Source organism: Delphinapterus leucas, chromosome 2, assembly GCF_059928025.1.
Source record: "Delphinapterus leucas isolate spDelLeu-1000000601 "Yukka" chromosome 2, BTC_Dleu_Yukka2, whole genome shotgun sequence".
Lineage (NCBI taxonomy): Eukaryota > Metazoa > Chordata > Mammalia > Artiodactyla > Monodontidae > Delphinapterus > Delphinapterus leucas.
In genome coordinates, this window is record NC_143130.1 from 18,329,839 (window position 1) to 18,351,283 (window position 21,445).

A 21,445-nucleotide genomic window follows, 5' to 3' on the forward strand; every position below is an offset into this window, starting at 1 on the left:
GCCCTGGTCTGGGAGGATCCCACATGCCGCGGAGCGGCTGGGCCCGTGAGCCATGGCCGCTGGGCCTGCGCGTCCGGAGCCTGTGCTCCGCAACGGGAGAGACCACAGCAGTGAGAGCCCCGCGTACCGCAAAATAAATAAATAAATAAATAATAGACTAGACATTGAGATTTTAAAAATGGAGCATTAATTTTTATAATTCCTTCTTTGAATAAAATCCAGAGATTATTTACTTTGCCTTATTTCAATTTTTTGCTACTGCAACCTTTGTAAACCCCAAATCATTAAAGGAATTACATTTGGAAAACACAGAGGCTTTGGGAAATTTTCACTTCATTGATAAGTGAGGACAACATCTTAATAGTGATCTTCAGAAATGTGAGTTTTCTGAGCCCTATCAGAGATATAACATGTCATTCTCCAAAAAGGCATAGAAGAGAAAAGCCTGGTTATGGAGTTGAAAATACTAAGTAGAGACAATATTAGATGACAATGGTGCAAGCAGAAATAGTTCAGGAAAGACATTTGCCTTTCAGTAGGTATGTTTATACAGCAATAGACCTCTTTTTAAATACCTTTTAAAAAATAATGGGGGGCTTCCCTGGTGGCGCAGTGGTTGAGAGTCCGCCTGCTGATGCAGGGTACACGGGTTTGTGCCCCGGTCCGGGAAGATCCCACATGGCGTGGAGCAGCTAGGCCTGCACAAAATTATTTTCTTAATTTTTATACATAGTTTTAAGTAAATACTTACTAGACTGAATTCTTTGATTCTTTACCTAAAATAATTGAAATACTAATTTCATTGGTTGACCATTAAATGCGATGACTTATGTGAAGCCCAAATACCGTGCTTGACACAAAGTCCACGTGCAATAAATGTTTGCTTTATTCATTATAGTAACCTCATATGGTTAGAATAGTAGTGGCCAGGTTTTGAGATGAAGTGGCTTATGCTAGTTTAAAAATATATCGTATCAGGGGCTTCTCTGGTGGCGCATAGGTTGAGAGTCCGCCTGCCGATGTAGGGGACGCGGGTTCGTGCCCCAGTCTGGGAAGATCCCACATGCCGCGGAGCGGCTGGGCCCGTGAGCCATGGCCGTTGAGCCTGCGCGTCCGGAGCCTGTGCTCCGCAACGGGAGAGGCCACAACAGTGAGAGGCCCGCGTACCGCAAAAAAAAAAAAAAATATCGTATCAGGACTTCCCTGGTGGCACAGTGGTTAAGAATCCGCCTGCCAATGCAGGGGACATGGGTTCGGGTCCTGGTCCGGGAAGATCCCACATGCCGTGGAACAACTAAGCCCGTGCGCCACAGCTACTGAGCCTGTGCTCTAGAGCCCGCAAGCCACAACTACTGAGCCCGCGTGCCACAACTACTGAAGCCCTCGCGCCTAGAGTCCGTGCCCCACAATAAGAAAAGCCACCGCGATGAGTCGCCCACGCACTGCAACAAAGAGTAGCCCCCGCTCACCACAACTAGAGAAAGCCCGCGCGCAGCAACGAAGACCCAACACAGCCAAAAATAAATAAATTTATAAGAATATATTGTATCAAAAATTCATTCTAAAGTAATATAAATCTATTTATGCTTAAATAGGCCTCCAGTGGGTATAGAGAAGAAAAGCTGATATGTAGTTGTTTTATAAGCAAAGTTCTGATATAGTGTCATGAATATATTTAAATTGGTATATTTTATTTCTACCAAATTTTATTTATACTAAATTTTTGTACTTTGGATTTATTTTAGAAATTTTAAAACGTTGCAAGCATTCCTTCACAACATTTTGGCTCTGAAAATCTAAAATTTATTACTAGATTTTTGATTTCATGGTGAGACCAAGTTTCATTATACTGTTTTTTTAGGAGCTAAATTCTTAGACTTTTCTATTTGTAAACTCTGATCTTTGGACTAAAACTGAAAAAGCTTAAGGATGCAATTTGGTCTGGCCATGTTTTGTCACTGATTCAGATTTTGACTTCTACTTTCATGCAAATCCTTGATTCTTCTTTCTCCACCTTAATTTTGAGGAATAGTTTAAAAAATATTTTAATCTTTCCAAATCAAAGGATTAATATCAATACATGTAAATTAAGCTCTACATTCTTGACCAAATTATTTAAATGAAATGTAACAATAATAAAAATAACAAGAGTGAGCATTTATTGAATATTCAGTATGTGCCAGACGCTGTTCCATGCTTTACACATATAGCTCAGCTCTCACAACAGCTCTGTAGAAAGGTACTGTGTTTTTTTCATTCTCTTTTGCACTTGAGGAAACTAAGGTACAGAGAGGGTGAATAACTTGTCATAGGTCACACAGTTAATAAAAGGCAGAACCCAGGCACCTGGCTTTAGATTTCATTAAGCATTTCTATTACTTGTAATACGTAGGTACTCAGTGTTGAACCAGACCATTTCAGATAGCATTACCTGGGAAAATGCATAGTTAGCAAAGAGTAATCATAAATATATGCTACATCTAGCTACTGTATATATAATACTATATATATATGCACAGTACTATGCAGTAACCATTGTATGTATACATATATACTGTATACTGTTACTCCTTCATTATTTAGTGGCAGATAAGATAGTATCATATTTAGATTGCAACTCAGCTTCTGACCTCGGATATATGAAGAGCATAGAAAAGTTAAATTTTATCCATTTTGATGTATTAGTAACTGGTCCATATAAATCCTGGCACCAATAGCTAGTCTGTGTCTTGAGCAGTAATTCTGGGGCCAAGAGTACGGGAATGCCCAGAGCTTTAGAATTATGTCTTATAAACTGATGGGGAAGTCAGTCTCATTGCCTTTGGTAAAATCAATTTATTGAGTATCTTCCTGGCAATAAGTCAGTTAATTATCATATCCACCAAATGTGGGGCAATAGTTATTGCTATTTTTTATGTGTGGAAAAAAAATACATAAAATCTGCAGTCTTAAGTTCAGGTGTACAGTTCAGTAGTGTTAGGCATATTCACATCGTTGTGAAACAGATCGCTAGAACTTCTTCATCTTGCAAATCTAAAACCCTATACCCATTAAATAGCAACTCCCTTTTTACTCCTCCCCTCAGCCCCTGGTAACCGTGATTCTACTTTCTGTTTCTATGATTTGACTACTTTTAGAACCCTCAGATAAGTGGAATCATCAATATTTGTCTTTTTGTGACTGGCTTATTTCACTTAGCATAATGTCCTGAAGGTTCAGCTATACAGTATGTGATAGGAATTCCTTCGTCCTTTGCATGTATATACCACATTTTGTTTATTGTTACTATTTTTTAAGGTTGCTTTTGCTTAGTCAGTACTCTTTAGGACTTATACCAAGTGATTGGTAGAAGAATTAAGGTAGAATAATTCAAGTGAATTGCAGTTTTCTGCATAGACATTCCTGAGTTGATTTTGGTCAGAAATAGATTAATATGTAGTTTGGACAATAAGTGGTTTTAGGCATTCATTCTGTAGCTTCTGGCTTTTGGCACGTGCATTTCCTATTCATTACTAGAAATGATGTGTATCATTGTTAAGAGTCCAGTGTTTGCCCTTGTAAGACATCTGCTGGGTAAATGCCATTTTTGGCTCAGGATCTCACTGCAACTTACTTCACTATGTACATTTACTACTTTGTAATGCAATTGGCTAGAAAATTATGATCAGTTTTAGTTTCAGTCTTACTGAAACCAAGATATAAGATTGATTTTTAAACAACTAGAGCTAAAGGATTTTTGACTTCTATAAAGGTCATGTACGTGTTCATAGTCTTTATAAATACAAGTAAAACATCTAGTATTGGTTAGAATATAAAATGACGCTCCAAGTACTATAAATAGGAAATTATAAGGATTAGCTAGGGAAAAATTTCACTAGGACATTGTTTTTCAAAGCATAAGAACCCCTAATTTTGTCATCACTGATCATCACAGTGATCACCACTGCTTATTGGAAGTATTATCAGACTATATAATTAAGAATGACTTGATTCCGACATTTGCTTTGCTTTCAAGAGGGGAATTTTTTTAAAGAGACATAATATTTGGCCATTTATAATTACAGTACCAGAAACAGAATCCACTTCTCCCTTTTTAAATTCAGATTATAGATTTCAGATAGTATTTCTTCATGCCTTACACACAAAGGATTCAAGGATCATATTATAGTTCTAACAATTTTAACATAGTAAATATAAAAATATCAGTCTTACGTGGCCAACTCTGTTATCAGTGTTTTCAGTTGATATTCACAAGGTAAAATTTAACTCCATTGATTTTGGCAGTTTGTTAGCTACACTGTTTAAAAAAAAAAAAGAAGAACCTCAATATGGGAAAGAAAAACACTAAAGACACTAAAATGATACCAATTCTACATTTTTCCTTTTGTGTTTGTCTTCACTTAGCCCAAGTAAATACAACTTTTTTTTTAAATGAAGTGGCTTGTGTCTTTATTAAAGTGTTCACATTTAAAATATTATTTTCCTGTTTTCAGCCTTAAAATATTTGAAATATTCTTTAAACACTTCTTTTTTCCATAGAAGAAACAGACTGTTGAGAATCCTGTCTTAATACACAGAAATCAGTATAGTTTTCCAGCTTCTCACATAGAGTGTTAATTGGGTTTTCATTGTAGTCCTTGGAATTAAAATAGGTAATATATAGATCTGACTTTTCAGGCAGCAGAGTTGATAGCAAAGTCTGCTATACCATGAATTCACATTTTTTCATCCTTTATTAACTGTCTTAAATGCAGGCTCAGTGGCTCTGTGACATCATAAACCCCATCATAAGGGAACCTAGCTACAGATTGGAGCCAGTCCACTAGGTGCTAATCAAATGCTGTGTTACAACATTGTGAGGTTTTCCCAGTTATGTGTCATTATTAGAGTTTTTTAAATTGCAAAGCCAAGTAAGGCTGTCAATTGCATCATCTTAATTTATTTCTTCAGATTAACTATTGTCTATAGTGGGGTTTTCGGTAGATGTGGTGGCATCAGCACAATCTGTGTTTCAGGCATCCTATAGAAGAGGATTATTCTTCAGGGGATCAGGAAGAAAAGGTAAACTATGTCTACTATGAGTTCATTATACACACTTTTAGAGCCTCATAAAAAGAGGTATAAAAATTATGAAATATAAAATACATCCATTTTATGTGCTTGTTTTTTGAGCAGTTGCCTGCTTGGTTGTTGGAATGTGATGAATATAGATAGATCTTCCCATGGCTTCCTTTCCCACTTTTCTTTATACAGTAGGTATACCTTAAGTAGCTTCCTTCCACCCTCCCGCCACCTCATCAGTTACCCTTCTTTGTTTTTCTTTTGAGAATTTAGCACCACCCCAAATTATGTTTTTGTCTCTTCATCTGTTTTCTGTCTCCTGATTGAGGAGAGCAGACTTTTCGTGTTCACTGCTATATCCCTGCTGTGTAGACTGGTCCACAAGGCAGGCTTCCAATAAACATTTGTTAAGTGAACAAAAGAATGAGTTAATTCATAAGTATGTCTTGTTTCTGTGAGATTTACTTCTTAAAAAGTTTTGCAATGAGTATATGATGTTTATAAGAAAGACCTGTTTCTACGTGAAGTATGCATATTTTAGTTCAAGTGAACTAAAATTTGTGTCTCTATAGTAGTGTCCTTTAGGAGAGACTTAATTTCCTTCTCTTTCCAGAGCTTCTGTAGAATTCTATTTGCACATTGTGAATAAAGTATAGTAGTCTTTATAGGTTGCTTTTTGTCAGTGTATCTCACATCTTTATTTCCTGAGCTCTAACCCAAGCATCAGTCCCATAATTCTCCTTGCCCACTAAACATTTGCAACTGGTTTCCTCCCATTGCTTTCACCCTAGCCTGCCTAAAACGGAATCTGCCACCTTGCACAAAAACAAAAAGATGCTTCTTTATTTACCCATTTTTGGCTTTGGGGCCACCATGCATGTTCTTGAATCATTGCCTGAGTTCCTTCTGTGCCATCTGTGGACCACATCCTACTTCAAGGGCGCCCTGTATTTACTTGTGGCTCATGTGATCAATAGAATAATAATAATGATAAGATGTTAAAGGTAGGGAACCACATGAATTTTTTTCCTATGAATGATGATGTTTATCCTGTTAACTCTACCAGTACAGTTAGTTACAAGCTTAATGCTAGTCACAGATCAGTTTTGGCAAAACCAGTAAGAATGTAGAATGCCTGACAGGTTCTCTAGATCTAAGAGTGTTGTTGTTGTTTTTTAAGGATACATTGGAATTGTGACTCTAGGGTATGTCACTTGTGCTGCTTCTCAGCCTCTATTTCAACAGTTTAACTAAAGAGTTGTCTCATGAGCTTTTTGTACTACCCAGAGTTCAGACGTAAGAGTTTTCACTGTAGTTACAGATTTGTATAACTCATCTCCAGAATTCTAGGAATACAGTTTTGTACTAGTGGGTACAGCTCCCTTTCTACAGCAGGTTTTCTTCTCACTAAGCCTTTTTGATAGAGCGTTGTTTAATAATTTGAAGTCCTGAAAATTACACCCGAAAGACAATTAGAGCAACTTAACGCATGATTTATACTTATCAAAACCCCATGAATCTTTCTTGAGTTCTTCAATTCTTCAAAATATCTAATTTCTTTGAAGCTGGTCATTTCCCCATGAAAGTGAATGTGGCACTGTCTGCCATCTCAAGCCACAGGTCCAGTCTGCAGGAATACTAGTAATACTCTTGGGTATAATGTATATTCTGTTTTGCTCCATCTCTGCGATACGAATGCTCTATCAGGGTTACTATATACGGTGGTTTTGGCTGTGCTGCTGTGGTGGAGCTGAAATTGCCGCCTGCTTCAGCGCTCTGTGCTCTGAGCTGTGAGCAGGGCTTACCTAGGGGCTGCGTGAGGATAGAGCAGTAGTTTTCAGGGAGGCCTGGAGGAGACTCCAAGGACCCAGTATTTTCCAAATAACTCCCACATGGTGTTACACAATCATGCCTGGAGGTTTGGGATGACAAACCTATTTTCACGGTAATACTAAGATTTATTTTCTTTTTTTCTCTGTATTGGCATTTGCCCTGATGGTGCAAAAACAGTTTGGGGGGTAAAACTGTTGGCACCTTAGCACGATCAAGTCAGTGGCAGTGGTGCCGAACTGTCATTGTGGTCTTCACTACATTAACTTGCAGTTTTTTAAAAAAAATGTCAGTTTCACTTAAGACTGTCCCGGATGAATCAGCAGACATTACCAATTGTATTAAATCTTGACCCTCGAGTACATGTTGTTTTAATATTCTGTGCTGTGGAAGTGGGACATTCACTGAAACCATTTCTGCTGCGTACTGAAGACCAATGGTGATCTTGAGAAAAAAACACTTGAGTTATTGAATGAGAGGCAAGAAGAACTAGCTGCATTCCCCCACCCCCCCAAACAGAACATCATTTTTCTTGAAATAATGGCAAATAGCCAAACTATGACTGTTCAGACTTGAGTATTTGAAAAACATTTTCTCAAAAGAAAATGAGTGGATGAATCTAAAGACTGTCATACAGAGTGAAGTAAGTCAGAAAGAGAAAAACAAATATCGTATATTAACGCATGTATGTGGAACCTAGAAAAATGGTACAGATGAACCAGTTTGCAGGGCAGAAATAGAGACACAGGTGTAGAGAACAAACGTATGGACACCGAGGGGGGAAAGTGGCAGGGGGTGAGGCGGGAGGGGGGTGGTGTGATGAATTGGGCAATTGGGAATGACATGTATACACTGATGTGTATAGAATGGATAACTAATAAGAACCTGCTGTATAAAAAAATAAATAAAATGAAATTAAGAAATTCAAAAAAAAATGAAGTAAGCTTGTCACGTCAACGAAAACAATTAACAGTATTTATTGCCAATGATGCAATTCAGGCTTTTAAGCAGCAGTTTTGAATTTTGGAAAATCTCCATCTGCCATTTTGAGCTTGATAGCTTCCCAGTATTTATAGTTTTCTGATGAAGTTGATGTTGATTTTAATGAATGTGATTTTCTGATAGTGTATCATGAAATGTGTCAGCATTTGGGAGATCTACTTAACTCAGTGAGCCAGTATTTTCCAAATAACTACCACATAACGTTACAAAATCATGCCTGGCTAAAGAGTATAAGATAGATCAATGTATAAGTATAAGGTAGATGAATGGATTTTAACGTAACTAAGTTTTCAGATTCCACATGGCCACTAACCTTTAAGAAACAACCACTTGCTGAATTTTGGTGTAGTATCAAAGAAGAATACCCACATTTCTCTGAAAAAGCCATTGAAATACTCCTCCTTTTCTATTCATACATGTGTAAGAGGCATATTTTATTCACATACCGATTAAAATAACATATTGCAACAGATTCAGTGCAGAAATAGGTATGAAAATCCAGCTGTTTTAAGTTAAACCAGACATTAAAAGAATTTGTAAAAATGTAAAACATTGACACTCTTGTCATTAATTATTTTGTCTTGGAAAGTAGTCTTCATAAAATGTTATTTATGTTAGCATGTAATGGCATTATTGTTATTTTTAAGTGAGTTACTAAGTATTTTAAACATTTCTCAGTTTTAATTTCTAATGTGGTAAATATCAGTACATATAACCAACAGTGGGCTGAGCTGGCTTGTGAGAGCCGATTGTGTACATCTTTTTCCAGCTTTGTGTTCAGTGTCACCCATTGGTAGCTTGAAATCTGCCATAGTAGGAGTATTGAAATTACAGAAATCTGCAAAAGTTACCCATAGCATTCTCCCTTCCCAGGAGCTGCTTGTGTGTTTACAGCATCCTGCTGGATATAAATCACATAAACAAAAGTTATTTGAGGTCATCAGTAATTTTTAAGAGTGGAAAGGTGTCCTGAGACTAAAAAGTTTGAGAATTGGTCATTTGGCAAAGGAGTACCTTTTGGCAGTTGGTTCACAAAGAGATGGATCCTTTTTTATAATTCATGCAGGGAACATTTGTAGAGTAAATCTAGTGGTTTTTAAACTTCTGGTTGTTAAATCTGCTGGCTCCATTATGGAATGCCCTTTTTCTTTCCCCTGAAATCTAAAGTAGGCAATAAAACTCCAGGAGCAGGTGGGCTGAATTTGCCCCGTGGGCTACATGTTGGGTGTCTCCGGCCCAGTTTCTCGCTTTTCTGTCCAGCTATTACCCAGGCCACAGCAAGGCCCAGCTCAATCGGCAGCTTCTACACAAGGCCTCCACTTGTTGTTCAGGCCCGTACTGGTCTTTCGGTTCTGTGCTCCTGTGGTTTTCACGACCTGGACAATGGAGCAGTTAGTTCTGTACTGTTTGTGTGCTGTTGTTTCTTAGGTGTTGGTTTTAGCAATTCTGCTTTCCACCCTAGGGCACCTAGTTCAATGCTCTCCGCATAGGTTCTCTTGCATGGATAGAAGAGTTTTTACTTTTGGATTGCCGAAGAAGTTTGCCTTCCAAGAGAATGATGTTTTAAATAAATCTAATTATTTGTTATAAACCCAGTTTTTAATAATTCTTTTTAAAGTATTAGAGTAAGTAGATTGGAAATGATTGGTTTTCCTTAAAGTGAGGTCCAACGGAAGCTTTCTTCAAAATTTGTTTTAGATTCTGTGGTCTGCCACCACTCATGATAGAAACTAGTAGCTTCTTTCATGTCCAAAGTTTTCGGTGTTCTGAGTTAAGTCATAATGAATAGTGAAACTTAGTAAAATGAGGCAAAGTTTGTAAGATTACACTGGCCTCTAGGACAGTTGTGTACTAATTAGAAACTTGGCAGGTTTTGAGTCCAGAGAAGTGAAGGTTTTATTGTGTTTTACTGGTAGGGATCTTTGTCCAAAGCACCCAAGGTAGCTGGTAAACGGCTGTTCTCTCCTGTCTGTGCAAGCCAAGTGATGGTTCTGGCCCCTCTGGATGCTCGAGTTGGGGGGAAAGAAGTGTGCCAGGGCCACATAGGCTCCAAGTCATGAGCTTTCTCTGGTTCGGAGGTGCGAGGGGCATGAGAGGTCCTGGAATTTCTTTGGCCTGTGCCCTTTTTGTGACTGTTGGGGCATAAAAGTAACCGCAGTTTTCATCAGTATAGAGACAAGGCATTAGCTTGTGTCTGGAGTAATACTATAACATCATATGTCAGAAGTTTCATTTATTAAAAAATAATTTACCATCTTTAAGTTCTGTCTCCGATTTCTCTTAAGAAGTTAAGGAGGGTGGTTTATACTCTGGCCTAAAGAAGGCTTCACTGTTAGCAGTCGTGAGGTCGCAGTGAGGTAGTTTAACTGCTTTAGAACTTTGTGCTTGGAACATTCTTAGCCACCAAAGCATGGGAACCGACAGTGAGGAGCATGGGTTCTTTAATATCTGTCACATCAGAGAATGACTGTTCCAGGACAGTAACCATCTCCTAATGGTACATACCCCAGCTTGCTTGTCATTTCTTAGAAGCAGGAAAAATAGGCCAGTCATAATAGTGAATGGTATTTCTTTAAGAAAAACGTAAAGAACCAAGAAAAGGTCCAGCCTTAATCCTCAATGATGATCATTTTTGCAGGTTTCTGTAGCTGGGTCAGGCACCGGAAGAGGCTCCCCAGCTGTAACTCTAGTACAGTTACCTTCAGGCCAAACTGTACATGTCCAGGGAGTATTTCAGACACCACAGCCATCGGTTATTCAGTCACCACAATTACAGACTGTTCAGGTTAGCTTCCTTCCCAGATGATTTGTCTTGGACTTTCTTGAGCTTTTTTTTTTTTTCTTTTACTAATTCATTTATCCTCATTTTCTTTGTGTAGCTTTGATGCTCAGATCTTGTTATTTAACATTTAGACGAATTTCCTTTTTATGTGTGACGTGCATTGTGCCCTGCTAGACACATAGATTTGACTCGAGTTGTTTTATTGTCAGCTCTTAATTTACAGATTGAGTCATTCTCCTTTAAGTTGTTGCTCTCTGCTCACAGTTAGATTTGTTTAGCAATGCTCTCCAAAGATGCTTAAAAGTATTTTGAGGATTCTTTGGAGATGTCTGATAAACATGGTAATGTAAATATTGTACTACTGATGCTGTTTTCACCAGTACTCACATTAGAGTGTAGAAACTTAGGTTTATTGTTAATTCAATATGTGTGACATGATATTATTGTTACTTGGTGTTAACATCAGATTAAATCTTGGTTGTTTTAGACGTGGTTAGTGTTGTGGTTGCGATCCAGAGATGTGTTTTGTTATTTATTGTCATCAAAGTTGGTCATAAATTCTTAACATTTCTCAAAGCTAAAACATTTCTTTGCATCAACAGATGTAAATTATTAAGTATGCATTTTTAAAAGCATACTTTTCTCTTCTACTGAATTTATGTTTGTTCCTTTTTAAGGTCAGTTTGTTTTTGTCCTTTAAATGTTGGAATTATGTGAACCTAATTGATGACAAAAAGATCTCTGAGGAAAATGTAGTTTCTTATACTTAATCAGTCTTACCTTTTTCTGCATATTTGAATCCAGTTTGTTGCAGAATAAGGATGAGAGTTGCAACATGACACTTGAAGTAATAATAAATCCACATGCGTTAAAAGCTTGGTTATCTTTTCAGCACAGGTGTCTCTCCTGTCTTTCAAAAATGTAAGAGTGATTCTCAGTATTGTCTTTTTTTTTTTTTTTAATTTCCTGCAATGAACTTTGATTCCAGGACTTTCTGACTCTTTCTGACCCTAATTATAAAGCAAGAAAGTTTTTCCACTCTCCTTATTGTATTATGACTTTTATTGGGGTGCAGATATCAATATTTCTACTTAGTTTTAACCTTGCTGGTACTGGAAGAAAATATCTCATATTCAGTAGGCTCTTTTGGATTTTGTTAAATGGATGATATGATTATCTTTGTAGAGGTAGGTGTCTGTGGACCTTGTGTTAGAATTCCTACCTGTCGAATGATGAACTTCAGTTTTCACTTTCTAAAATAATAGCTTACCTTGCATAAGGGAGTTGTTACGATTGTACGAGAGATGTGTGGAAGCCCACTTTACAGTGATAAATATTTGGTGATGATATATGGTTGTCTGACTTGCAGCGGCAGTTTCTCTAATAAGTTCTCCTCATGGATGAGTGTGCTTATGTGTAGGGTGTTCATCACCAGAGATGCAAGGTCATACATGTAGGTGAACAAATATGTACATCCATGTGCCTTGGGAAGTATATATTCCTGCCTGCATTGTTGGTATTTTAATAAGCTTTTTTGATTGTGCCCAAATCAAATTCCCATATAATTGTAATATTAAGTAAAGTGAGTTTTGCAAACTCAGAACTATCCTAGCCCCTATGATAGATGGCTGAATATATTGAGAGCAGTCATGTTGTAGAGAGATTCATTATTTTAGTTTCCTGACTTTCTTTACTATTTGTTATTATACTATTACTTGAAAAAATGAAATTGTATTTAAAAATCTGATCTTTCTTTTAAGGAGAAATTCCTTATTTTGACCTTCAAGACCTACTGCCATCAAGCCCACCCACCTACTTCTTGTAACTTTAACCAGGCTTGTTACCCACGTGTTTATACCTGCTTAAATATTCTTTCTTCTTTGGACCTATCTAATGTCTAATTTGAAGACCCAGCAGCATAAGTCAGCAGTGGTATTATTTTCTGCCTCTGTCACTCGCTGGCTCACCCCCTGCTGGATTTATGAGATATTTTCAGGGTTGGATCTTAGGTCTCGTGTATCTTACACTGAGTGCTTTCCTGAAGGCTGCCTGACACTCATTTGCATTTCTGCAGTATATGTTATCTGTGCCATCCTTTGCACACAGGCTGGTTCTACAACTAAGTGTTGTTGTCTGTGCTTCCTCTTCCTCTGCGCCAGGTTGTGAGCGTGGTTAGTGCGTCTCAGTGTGTTCTGTCCCCAGCGCCCGGCTTAGTGCTGCACACAGAGAGACCCTTAAGCACCGTGTTGTGAATGAAGGAGATACCATGGATTTTATGATGCATTTCAGGAACTCTTGTGTTATAGGTAGCAACAATTGCAGAGACAGATGAGTCTGCAGAATCAGAAAGTGTAATTGATTTTCATAAACGCAGAGAAATCCTTTCACGAAGACCCTCTTACAGGTAAGTTAAGTTTCCTACTGTAATGATACTTTTTCCAAAAGAGAATAATTATACATCAGATTCTCCCATTATAGCTGTTCTGTTTTAAATCTCATTCATGTATCTTAATTATTTATATTGTTAAATTATATTTTAGAAAAATACTGAATGAACTTTCCTCTGATGTGCCTGGTGTTCCCAAGATTGAAGAAGAAAAATCCGAGGAAGAAGGAACGTCACCTAATATCGCTGCTATGGCAGTGCCGACTAGCATATATCAGACTAGCACGGGGCAATACAGTATGTATGCTGCAATTCCATATGACGTACTGCTAACTTTAAGTCTCTCTAGTTTCCTTGAAGCATCTCGGGTTTTGACACTAAACTGACCCATTTTAAAATACGTCATGATACCTAAACTGTGTATCATAGTGTGAAAAGTACATGTTAAAGAAGTGAGAGATTTGTACTGACAGTTGTCATATACTTTTGAAAAGTAAAAAAAAATTTTACTGAAAATAGAAGAAAACTTTGGGGTAAAAATAAAGAGAGGGTTTTTCTTATTTATATGTGTATATTCATATCTAGTAAAAGTTTAAAACTTACTGTTTTTGTCTCTATGATACATGTGAACATAATAAGATATAAATGTCTGTATTTCATTCTTGTTGGCTTTTGTCACCAACAATTACATTTTATACTTACTAATCTAAAAGAGGTGCATATGTTTTCTAAACTATGTTTTAAATGTAATTCTGTTTTCACTACTCTCTACTGTGTTAATTTGTGCTGCAGCTTTTTCTAGAAGAGAATGGAAAAATGATTTATTTTTTTAAACTAAAGCAATTGGACAGATCGCTTTATTTGAAATTTTAAGTACCGAAAGCTGTAAATAAACAGATACATTCACATTTAGTCTTGTGCATTTTAATGGGCTGTTAATTCTGTGCTTTTTGCTTCAGTTAAAGCACTAGTCTTTTCCCAAATCAAGAATGTTTTATATATAAAAATACTTTAGTTTAAAATGAGAGCTAGAAAGAAAAGTTGGGAGGAAAAGAGAGAAAAAGGACAGAAACAAACTTTTTTTTTTTAAACAAGCTAGTTAGGTACAGGAATATGTGTGACGTTAATTATTGTGTTGATCCAAGTACAGTGTTAAGATTTTAGGTGTATTTTCTGTTTTCCCTTTAAAAAGTAACAATACCTACAAAAGATCTCAAGTCTTAACTTATGACCTGGATGCTAAAGCAAGCTGTAATCTATGGGGAAGCCTTAGTCATTAGTTTTTTAGAGTTTTTCTTTTAATGGTGGTAGATTTGCAGTATTAAACAAATTCTGCCATGGTGATTTCTGTTCTTTGGGTAGCTCCTACGCTGATACCTGACAGAACTGGCGTATAATTTGTCCACACCCTGTACAGGGCGCTGAATGAATATGTCCAAAGTTGACATTAGGAAAAGAAAACTCCCCATAGTCTGTCAAAGTTAGACCTTGAGGTTTTCATCTTCATTTCTCTTTTATTACTTCACTGATTTCTGCGCCTTTTTTGTCTGACCCAAAAAAGGGTCTACTTTGTCTGAGTAGATGGTGGGAGTTTTAGAACTGGTATGGCCGGGCAGGGCTTGGAGCTGCTGGCACCTCCTGGCTGGTCAGCTCTGGCCTTGAGCAGTGGGCTGTACACCTATTATCATTTTCAGTTTTGTGTCATGAAAAGGTTGGAAATAACTGCTGAAATAATGCTAAGACATCTTAAAGTTTGGAGGGTGACCTAAGATGCTGTCTGTCGTCTGAAACATTTCTCTGGCATATCCTGATGCTGCTTAGGAATTGATCTCTTTATGACATGGGCGAGGATGCTGTGGTGAATTTGCCTACATTATTAGCTGAGAATTTGGAGAGGATGTTGAAGCTGGAGATGACGTGGGGAAGGTGGCACCTGGTCCTGCCAGTTACTACCTGGATCACAGTGAGATAGTTTCGAATCTCAGGTTTTTAGTCTTTGAAGTGTGAATGATACTAGATTGCCAAACTCGGAGGTTAATGTGAGGACAAAAGAAGATAACAGATTTTACCTGTTGGGGAAGAGAGGCATGCTGCTTTTTACATGAAACAGAAATGTAAGCCAGCTGTGGCAGTGTCTCACTCCCAGTCGTTAAACTGTTCCCCCCAGCCAGCATCAAAGCCTTTATTTCTTGTGCTCTTAGAACGTGCTTGCAGCTGGGGGCTCGATGTAAGCGTCACTACCTTGGGTGTGGGGTATGTGGGTGTGCAGGAGTGGAGTCAGGAGTTCTGGTTGAGAACTAGAAAATCGAATGTTTAGAAGTTAGGCATTTCTCTATTTGCCACATCAGAAGTCATGGACAGTTTCTTACTTCGCTTTCTTAATTTGGACCCATACAGTATGATCCTGGCAGTTATTTTAATAAAAAGTTGTGGTTGTCCTACCTGTGCTGTCCGCAGGTTAAAAATTGCCATTTTATTGGTTCAAAAGAAGGGATATTGCCTATGTTAAAAATGATAATTAGTGACACTTGTTTATGTTGATAATTCTTTCATTTGAAAAGTGCATACTAACATTTAAACTTTTCTTTAGAAGACATTTGCTTTAAATGTATATTTATACATACAAGATCCATTTTCATCAACCATTTCTTACTAGCAATAACGTAACAGAAATTAATATTCTTAAATATCTAGAAATAGAAACAATTACTGGTGTCCTTTGATTTTTAGAATAGAGTTTATTTTACTAGAATTTCTGGAGATTTTTCTGTGTATTTGCATGTACCTATTTTTGAGACCCTTTTATAGCCTTTTATTGTAAAAATAACTTTAAATCTTTCTTCAACTTTTATCCATGGATGACTTTCTCCCAAACTTTACTTTGTTTCTTTTTTTCAAAAATTATTGTTTTAGATCTTTTATTTTTAATTTGCTATAATGAGTTAGTTGGAGTTAAAAACCAAAGAACTGTAAAAGGAGTGTTCAACTTTGTGAGTCAAAGTTGAAGTAAAATAAAAATTCAGGTTTTCTCATATACAGGTAGTCACATTTTTAGTAGTTGAAAGTGAGATATTTGATGGAAGTTGGCCTTATTATTTCAACTTATTTTTTTTAATCACAAAGATAAGAAGTGAAAGTTAGAACAGGCTATTTCCCGGAGTAGGGAAAATAACTTAAAATAGGCAGGGATTCATTATTGTAACACCAAGAAAGTGACCTCGGCTTGAGAAACTTTGCTGGAAGTACAGATCTTAGTGATAGGTTTGCTGTATGCCAATTAAGTCGTTCTGGTCAAAGAAAACCTGTTTTGTCTCAAGAGAATATTTCTGAACGATAGTGGTTCAGATAGTCTTAGAATTAGCAAAGAATGTTACTTGCTGCATGACATTCAAGACATGCATTAAACGGGAGTGAATTCACAAACAGTAGAAGTTGTGGTTCTTCTATGTGTGCTGTTGCAGGTAAAGAAATTTAAATGTTTGAAGTTTCTTAATTCATTAAATTTTCTCTAATGACGGCTTTTTGGGTTTTTTTTTTTAATCCCCCGTCTACTTTACCCTACCTCTTCCCTTACCAATTAAGGACTGTCACCTAAAACTTCAAATTATTTTTTCCTAAATATCCCTGTCTCTTTGCTTGCTCCTACTTTATTTTACTAGGAATCTTGTTAGAGTGAATCTCTATTAATTCATCTTTACTGGCATCTTATACACTATAGGTAAGTGGGTCAGTCCTAAATCCACCATATGAAGAAAGGTATCTGTGAACTTTGTGGATTGCTTGAAGAATTCAGAATTCTCAGAAGACTCAAATGAATAAGCACCGATTCCATTTCTTTGTAAGAGGAATTTGCGCGATCGGCTTGCACATTCTAAAGTAAATGCAGTTGCATTTACTGCTTTTAGGAGTGACTTTTCTTACATGCTCCCAAGGTACCTTTCAAAGCAAACTCAGGACGGTATCTACTTGATGTAAATCTGGCTCTTTAACCTTGGTGTTGCTGTTCTTGTTATAACAGGAGGCTGTTTTAGTCTTTATGCTTCTTTAGCATTTATTCTTTAGTCTTTATTCAAGAGGAAGGCACCTCTTGGCTTTAAGGCACAGGTACTCACAGCTTCTGTTTTGTGCTCACTTTTTGAATTTCAATCTAAGAATTCACTGGAATAAGGTCTGCTGTTCCTTTTTAAAGTTCATTCGATGAAGTTTTATTTATGAATCCTTTTATTGCAATGTGGAATAAAGATGGTTTTAAATTGTAAGTAATTAAACATTTACATGTTTGTGTTTGGATTAGCTCATATATACAGGTTTAGGGTTAAAAAGATGTTAGCATCACATGAAAAGAGGTCAGATAAAATCTTAATTTAAATAAATTCTGCTCCTTCCTCATTTGGTCATGAACTTTTTTTTTTTTTTTTTCAGTTTTCCACCCTTATTTTTCTCTTCTTCCTTCTTTATTGATTATACAAGACTTTAAAATATTTTTTAATTAAAAATTTTTTTAATCAAAACTCTTGAATTTTCATCCTATAAGTAGTAGTTTCCTTGCTTCAGTGATATTAATCGCTCTAGGAGAGGAGTGCTCAGTGGCAATGAGTAGTAGAAGTAGCAGATTATTTTAAACACAATTTTTTATACCAGGAATTTTTAAAGAATTTATTGCCTAGACTAGTTGATATGATAGCATCCTGGTTACCGTTGTATGTGGTAAGTTGGGGATGGGGAGACCATACTTGGGTTAATTCTGATTTGAGGCTAAATATCATAACTATATAAGAATGTGTATGAAGACATTTGTGTAACCACTAAAACTAACTTAGTAGAAAAATACTTAGTTAATTAACGAATTATACTCTCTCTAGACAAACTCTTTTTTAACGTAAGGTCAGTGTGTTCAACCTTCAATCTGTGCATATAGAGCGACCTACTTAATTATGGAGTACAGCTCACCTGAGACATTACGGGACAAAAAGTTAGGTACGTCCCAGAGCAACTAGGACAACAGAGCTCAGCTTCTACCCATCACTACTATGAGCAGATAACATACTGTCAGTCTTGAATCAGTTAATAATGGACATTGAAGTAGAATTTAATTGACTATATAATCTATTTGTTCAGTTTTAATTCAATTTAGATTATTTCATCAAACTGTAATGTTATTAGGATTATTTAAAAGAGGAAAATAAATGTGCATATACTCTAAAATAATAAACCACTTTTACTTCTGCTTGAATCCTAATCAGTATTCATAGACTTGTGTGGACTCTTCATTACAAACAACAAAGTGGCCATATGTGTAAGCTTTTATGCCTCAGTTGCATGCATCAGTCCAAGAAAGCATTAATAAAACCTAGGTTCCCAAGGTAAAATTAGTAGGAAATACAGAGGTGTTTTATTTTCAGTGGTTGCTAATGGCCTTGATATGGGCCAGTGATTTTACTTTAAAATGATTTGCCAGATATGATGTCTGAGATTTGTTTTAAAATACTCCAGACACAGAAGAAGGTTTGGAATGAGTGGGTAGGGAAAATAAATGACACAAAATTCTTTCACCTTTTATGTTCGCTAGAAAAGTTCCATAAGTTAAAAAAAATAATAATTAGCTAAAACAAGACATGACTAAACTCATTCAGTTAATTTCATTTTAGTTTTTCCTACTAGTTAATTTATATTGATGTGTATTTATTAAAAAAATTATGCTATCCTTGAATATTTCGTAACCTAAAAAGTTTCCTCCTCAAATCTTTTGAATACACACACACACACACACACACACACACACACACACACACACACACAGCCTATTTCTCGTATCCTGAAGCATTGGGAAATCTTCACACGTTGGGAATATTCTCAATTGAGAGGCTACATTTTTACATGGGAGGGTCCACTGTCATTTGATAGTGCCAAAATCAAGAGTGCCTTTGGTATAAAAAAAGTTAGGCTAAACGACAAGACTCATCAGTAGAAACATTTTCCCCCTAGAGCCAGCTTCCGTGTGTGTGTGTTTGCCTTTTGTTTTCCACACCTAATTATATGATGACCAGAAAATAAAATAAGAGGAGCAGATTCTTGGTATATCAGCTTTGCACAGTATGAAAGCAAAGAAGTTTGGTTGGAACTATGGGGAAACGATGAAAAAAAAAATGAGAAGAATGAAGTATGAAAAGAAGAAAGTAAGGATTTTTATCTACCTATTTCATGGTTCTTATCCTTTGAAGCAATTACTCAGATTTTTTACTAGTTCAAAAGCTCGGTAATTGTATTGTCAATATGGAAAATTAAGTTCTATAATTATAATTTGAAACAATACTTCATTTAACTCTTATGGATTCACACATGGCTTAAGTCATTTTTATATATTCTGTCTTGAAATGATAGCCATTCATTCATCATATTTATTGAGTGCCTGCTGTATGCTAGGCTTTGTGCTTCTTAGCATTGTGGTTACACTGCCTATGCCTGTTCTTTCTAAAGCACTGTTTTTTGGCAACAAACTATCAACTGAAAATATTCATTCAAATATATGATAACATATGAAATTCATTCATGTCCAGCCATGAAGATCCAAGGAAGCAATATCTCTTCTTTTTCAGACTTCTTTCACACCCTTTTATTATTAAGGGGTGAGCCCTGAGACCTTGAAATCTTTGGAGAGTCATGGTGAAATCTTGTTTTTAAAATGTGTACGGAATATAATGCTCTAGATGAGCCAGACAAATAAAGTGAGGTTACTTCAGAGTTTCTCAACCACAGCGCTGTTGACATTTTGGTAACTGATTCTTTAGTTTCTGTCAATCGTATAGCAGCCTGCCAACAAACTAAAACCAGACAGCGCCTCTGTGTTGAAATCTTTTTAAAATGTTAATCCATCTTTCTGTGTTGGCCCTAGAACTGAAGATTTGTTGTGGTGGTGGTTGTTAATCTTACCAATAGTTCTGATAGTTTTATTCGGTCAGATTGTCACCTTTGCTTAGATGCCGTTACAAAGTTAGGGAATGACTCAGAAATATTCAGACTATATTTTAGACACTACTACAGCATTCCTATAAGACATTTACATTGAATTATAGGTGTTGCGTTATTCTGATTATGTGTCATTTTTATCTTCATTGTAAAGTTTAACTAGCTGGTTTATATGTGATTTTTTTTTAAGAATAGCCCTTGTTCCACTTAACCTTGTTCCACTTAATTTAGTGTTTAAATTAAATCATGGAGTTGTCATCTTTATGTGAAAATATATAGGACTCTCAGATATTTTAAATAGTACTTATTTGTCCATTAGAGTGAAATTTAAAAGCATAACATTTGATCAATTCTTTTGAAACTTTCTGTTAATAAGTTAATTTTTAAACATGGCTGGCAAGTCTCAGTATTTAAAGGAAGTCTACCTCATATTTGTTGCCATTAGCTACAGTTCAAGACACTTGGTAGAGGTAAATGTAGCATGAAGTCTTTCAATACAGTTACCTTTTAAGGTTCTTTCCAACTTAACATTTTATATTTCAGGATTCTCCTGACATAGTCAAAATGGCAAAGGTTACAGTTTTGTAGACTTGAGCTTTAAAACCTCAAGTCTAAAAATATATATAGGTTTTAATAAGTATAGAAATATATAGAAATGTATATTTTAATAAATATATGTTTTAAAGCTATATACTGTATATATATATTTCATTAAAAGCTACTTTCTTTTGATGATAAATTAGACAAGTAGTTACCTGAACAAATTATAAATTCATTGTAATCATAATGCTCAATGGAATTTAACTGACCATTTCTTAAATGTTAGAAGAATGTTGTTTATCTATAAGTAAAAATATATGAAAGACTGGAGAAAATCAAAACCTGGACTTTCTCCCTGTCTGATCTACACTCTTCCTCTTAAATAATTTAGTTGGATGGATGCCAGAGAGGAGGACAACTCCATGAGTTCTGTGTATTTCAAACAGTTCTGAATATAAGATATTTTCAAGTGTTTTGAGCTTTTTCAGAGTGTTGCCCCATGATGGAGGAGCCCCTTACCAATTCAGCATAGAGAATTAAGGATAACTTGAGAATGAGAAGCTTTGGTAATAAATAGATCCAGAGTATATTCTTCCTTTATGGGATTATTAAAAATGAATCTTGAAATTCTCTAATTTTTCTTTTCTTTTTCTGTTAAGTTGCTATAGCCCAAGGTGAAGCAATCCAGATTTCTAACCCAGGATCTGATGGTGTTCAGGGACTGCAGGCATTAACAATGACAAATTCAGGAGCTCCTCCGCCAGGTGCTACAATTGTACAGTACGCAACACAGTCAGCAGATGGCACACAGCAGTTCTTTGTCCCAGGCAGCCAGGTGGTGGTTCAAGGTATATGTCATTCATCTAATACATTTAGAA

General features: G+C 36.2%; 1 protein-coding gene across 24 annotated transcripts in view; it reads left to right on the forward strand.

The window, feature by feature from the left end:
* CREM (cAMP responsive element modulator) overlaps positions 1 to 21,445 on the forward strand; it is a 65,847-nt gene that overhangs the window by 24,432 nt on the left and 19,970 nt on the right. For 12 of the 24 annotated variants that reach the window (XM_089904010.1, XM_089904016.1, XM_089903969.1 and 9 more), the window contains 4 exons: positions 10,532 to 10,678; positions 12,982 to 13,079; positions 13,216 to 13,358; positions 21,227 to 21,415. In XM_089904010.1, the coding sequence (XP_089760136.1) occupies positions 10,532 to 10,678; positions 12,982 to 13,079; positions 13,216 to 13,358; positions 21,227 to 21,415 (577 nt within the window). The remainder of the gene's footprint in view (positions 1 to 10,531; positions 10,679 to 12,981; positions 13,080 to 13,215; positions 13,359 to 21,226; positions 21,416 to 21,445) is intronic. The other 12 variants (XM_089904022.1, XM_089904032.1, XM_022580392.3 and 9 more) reach the window with 3 other exon arrangements.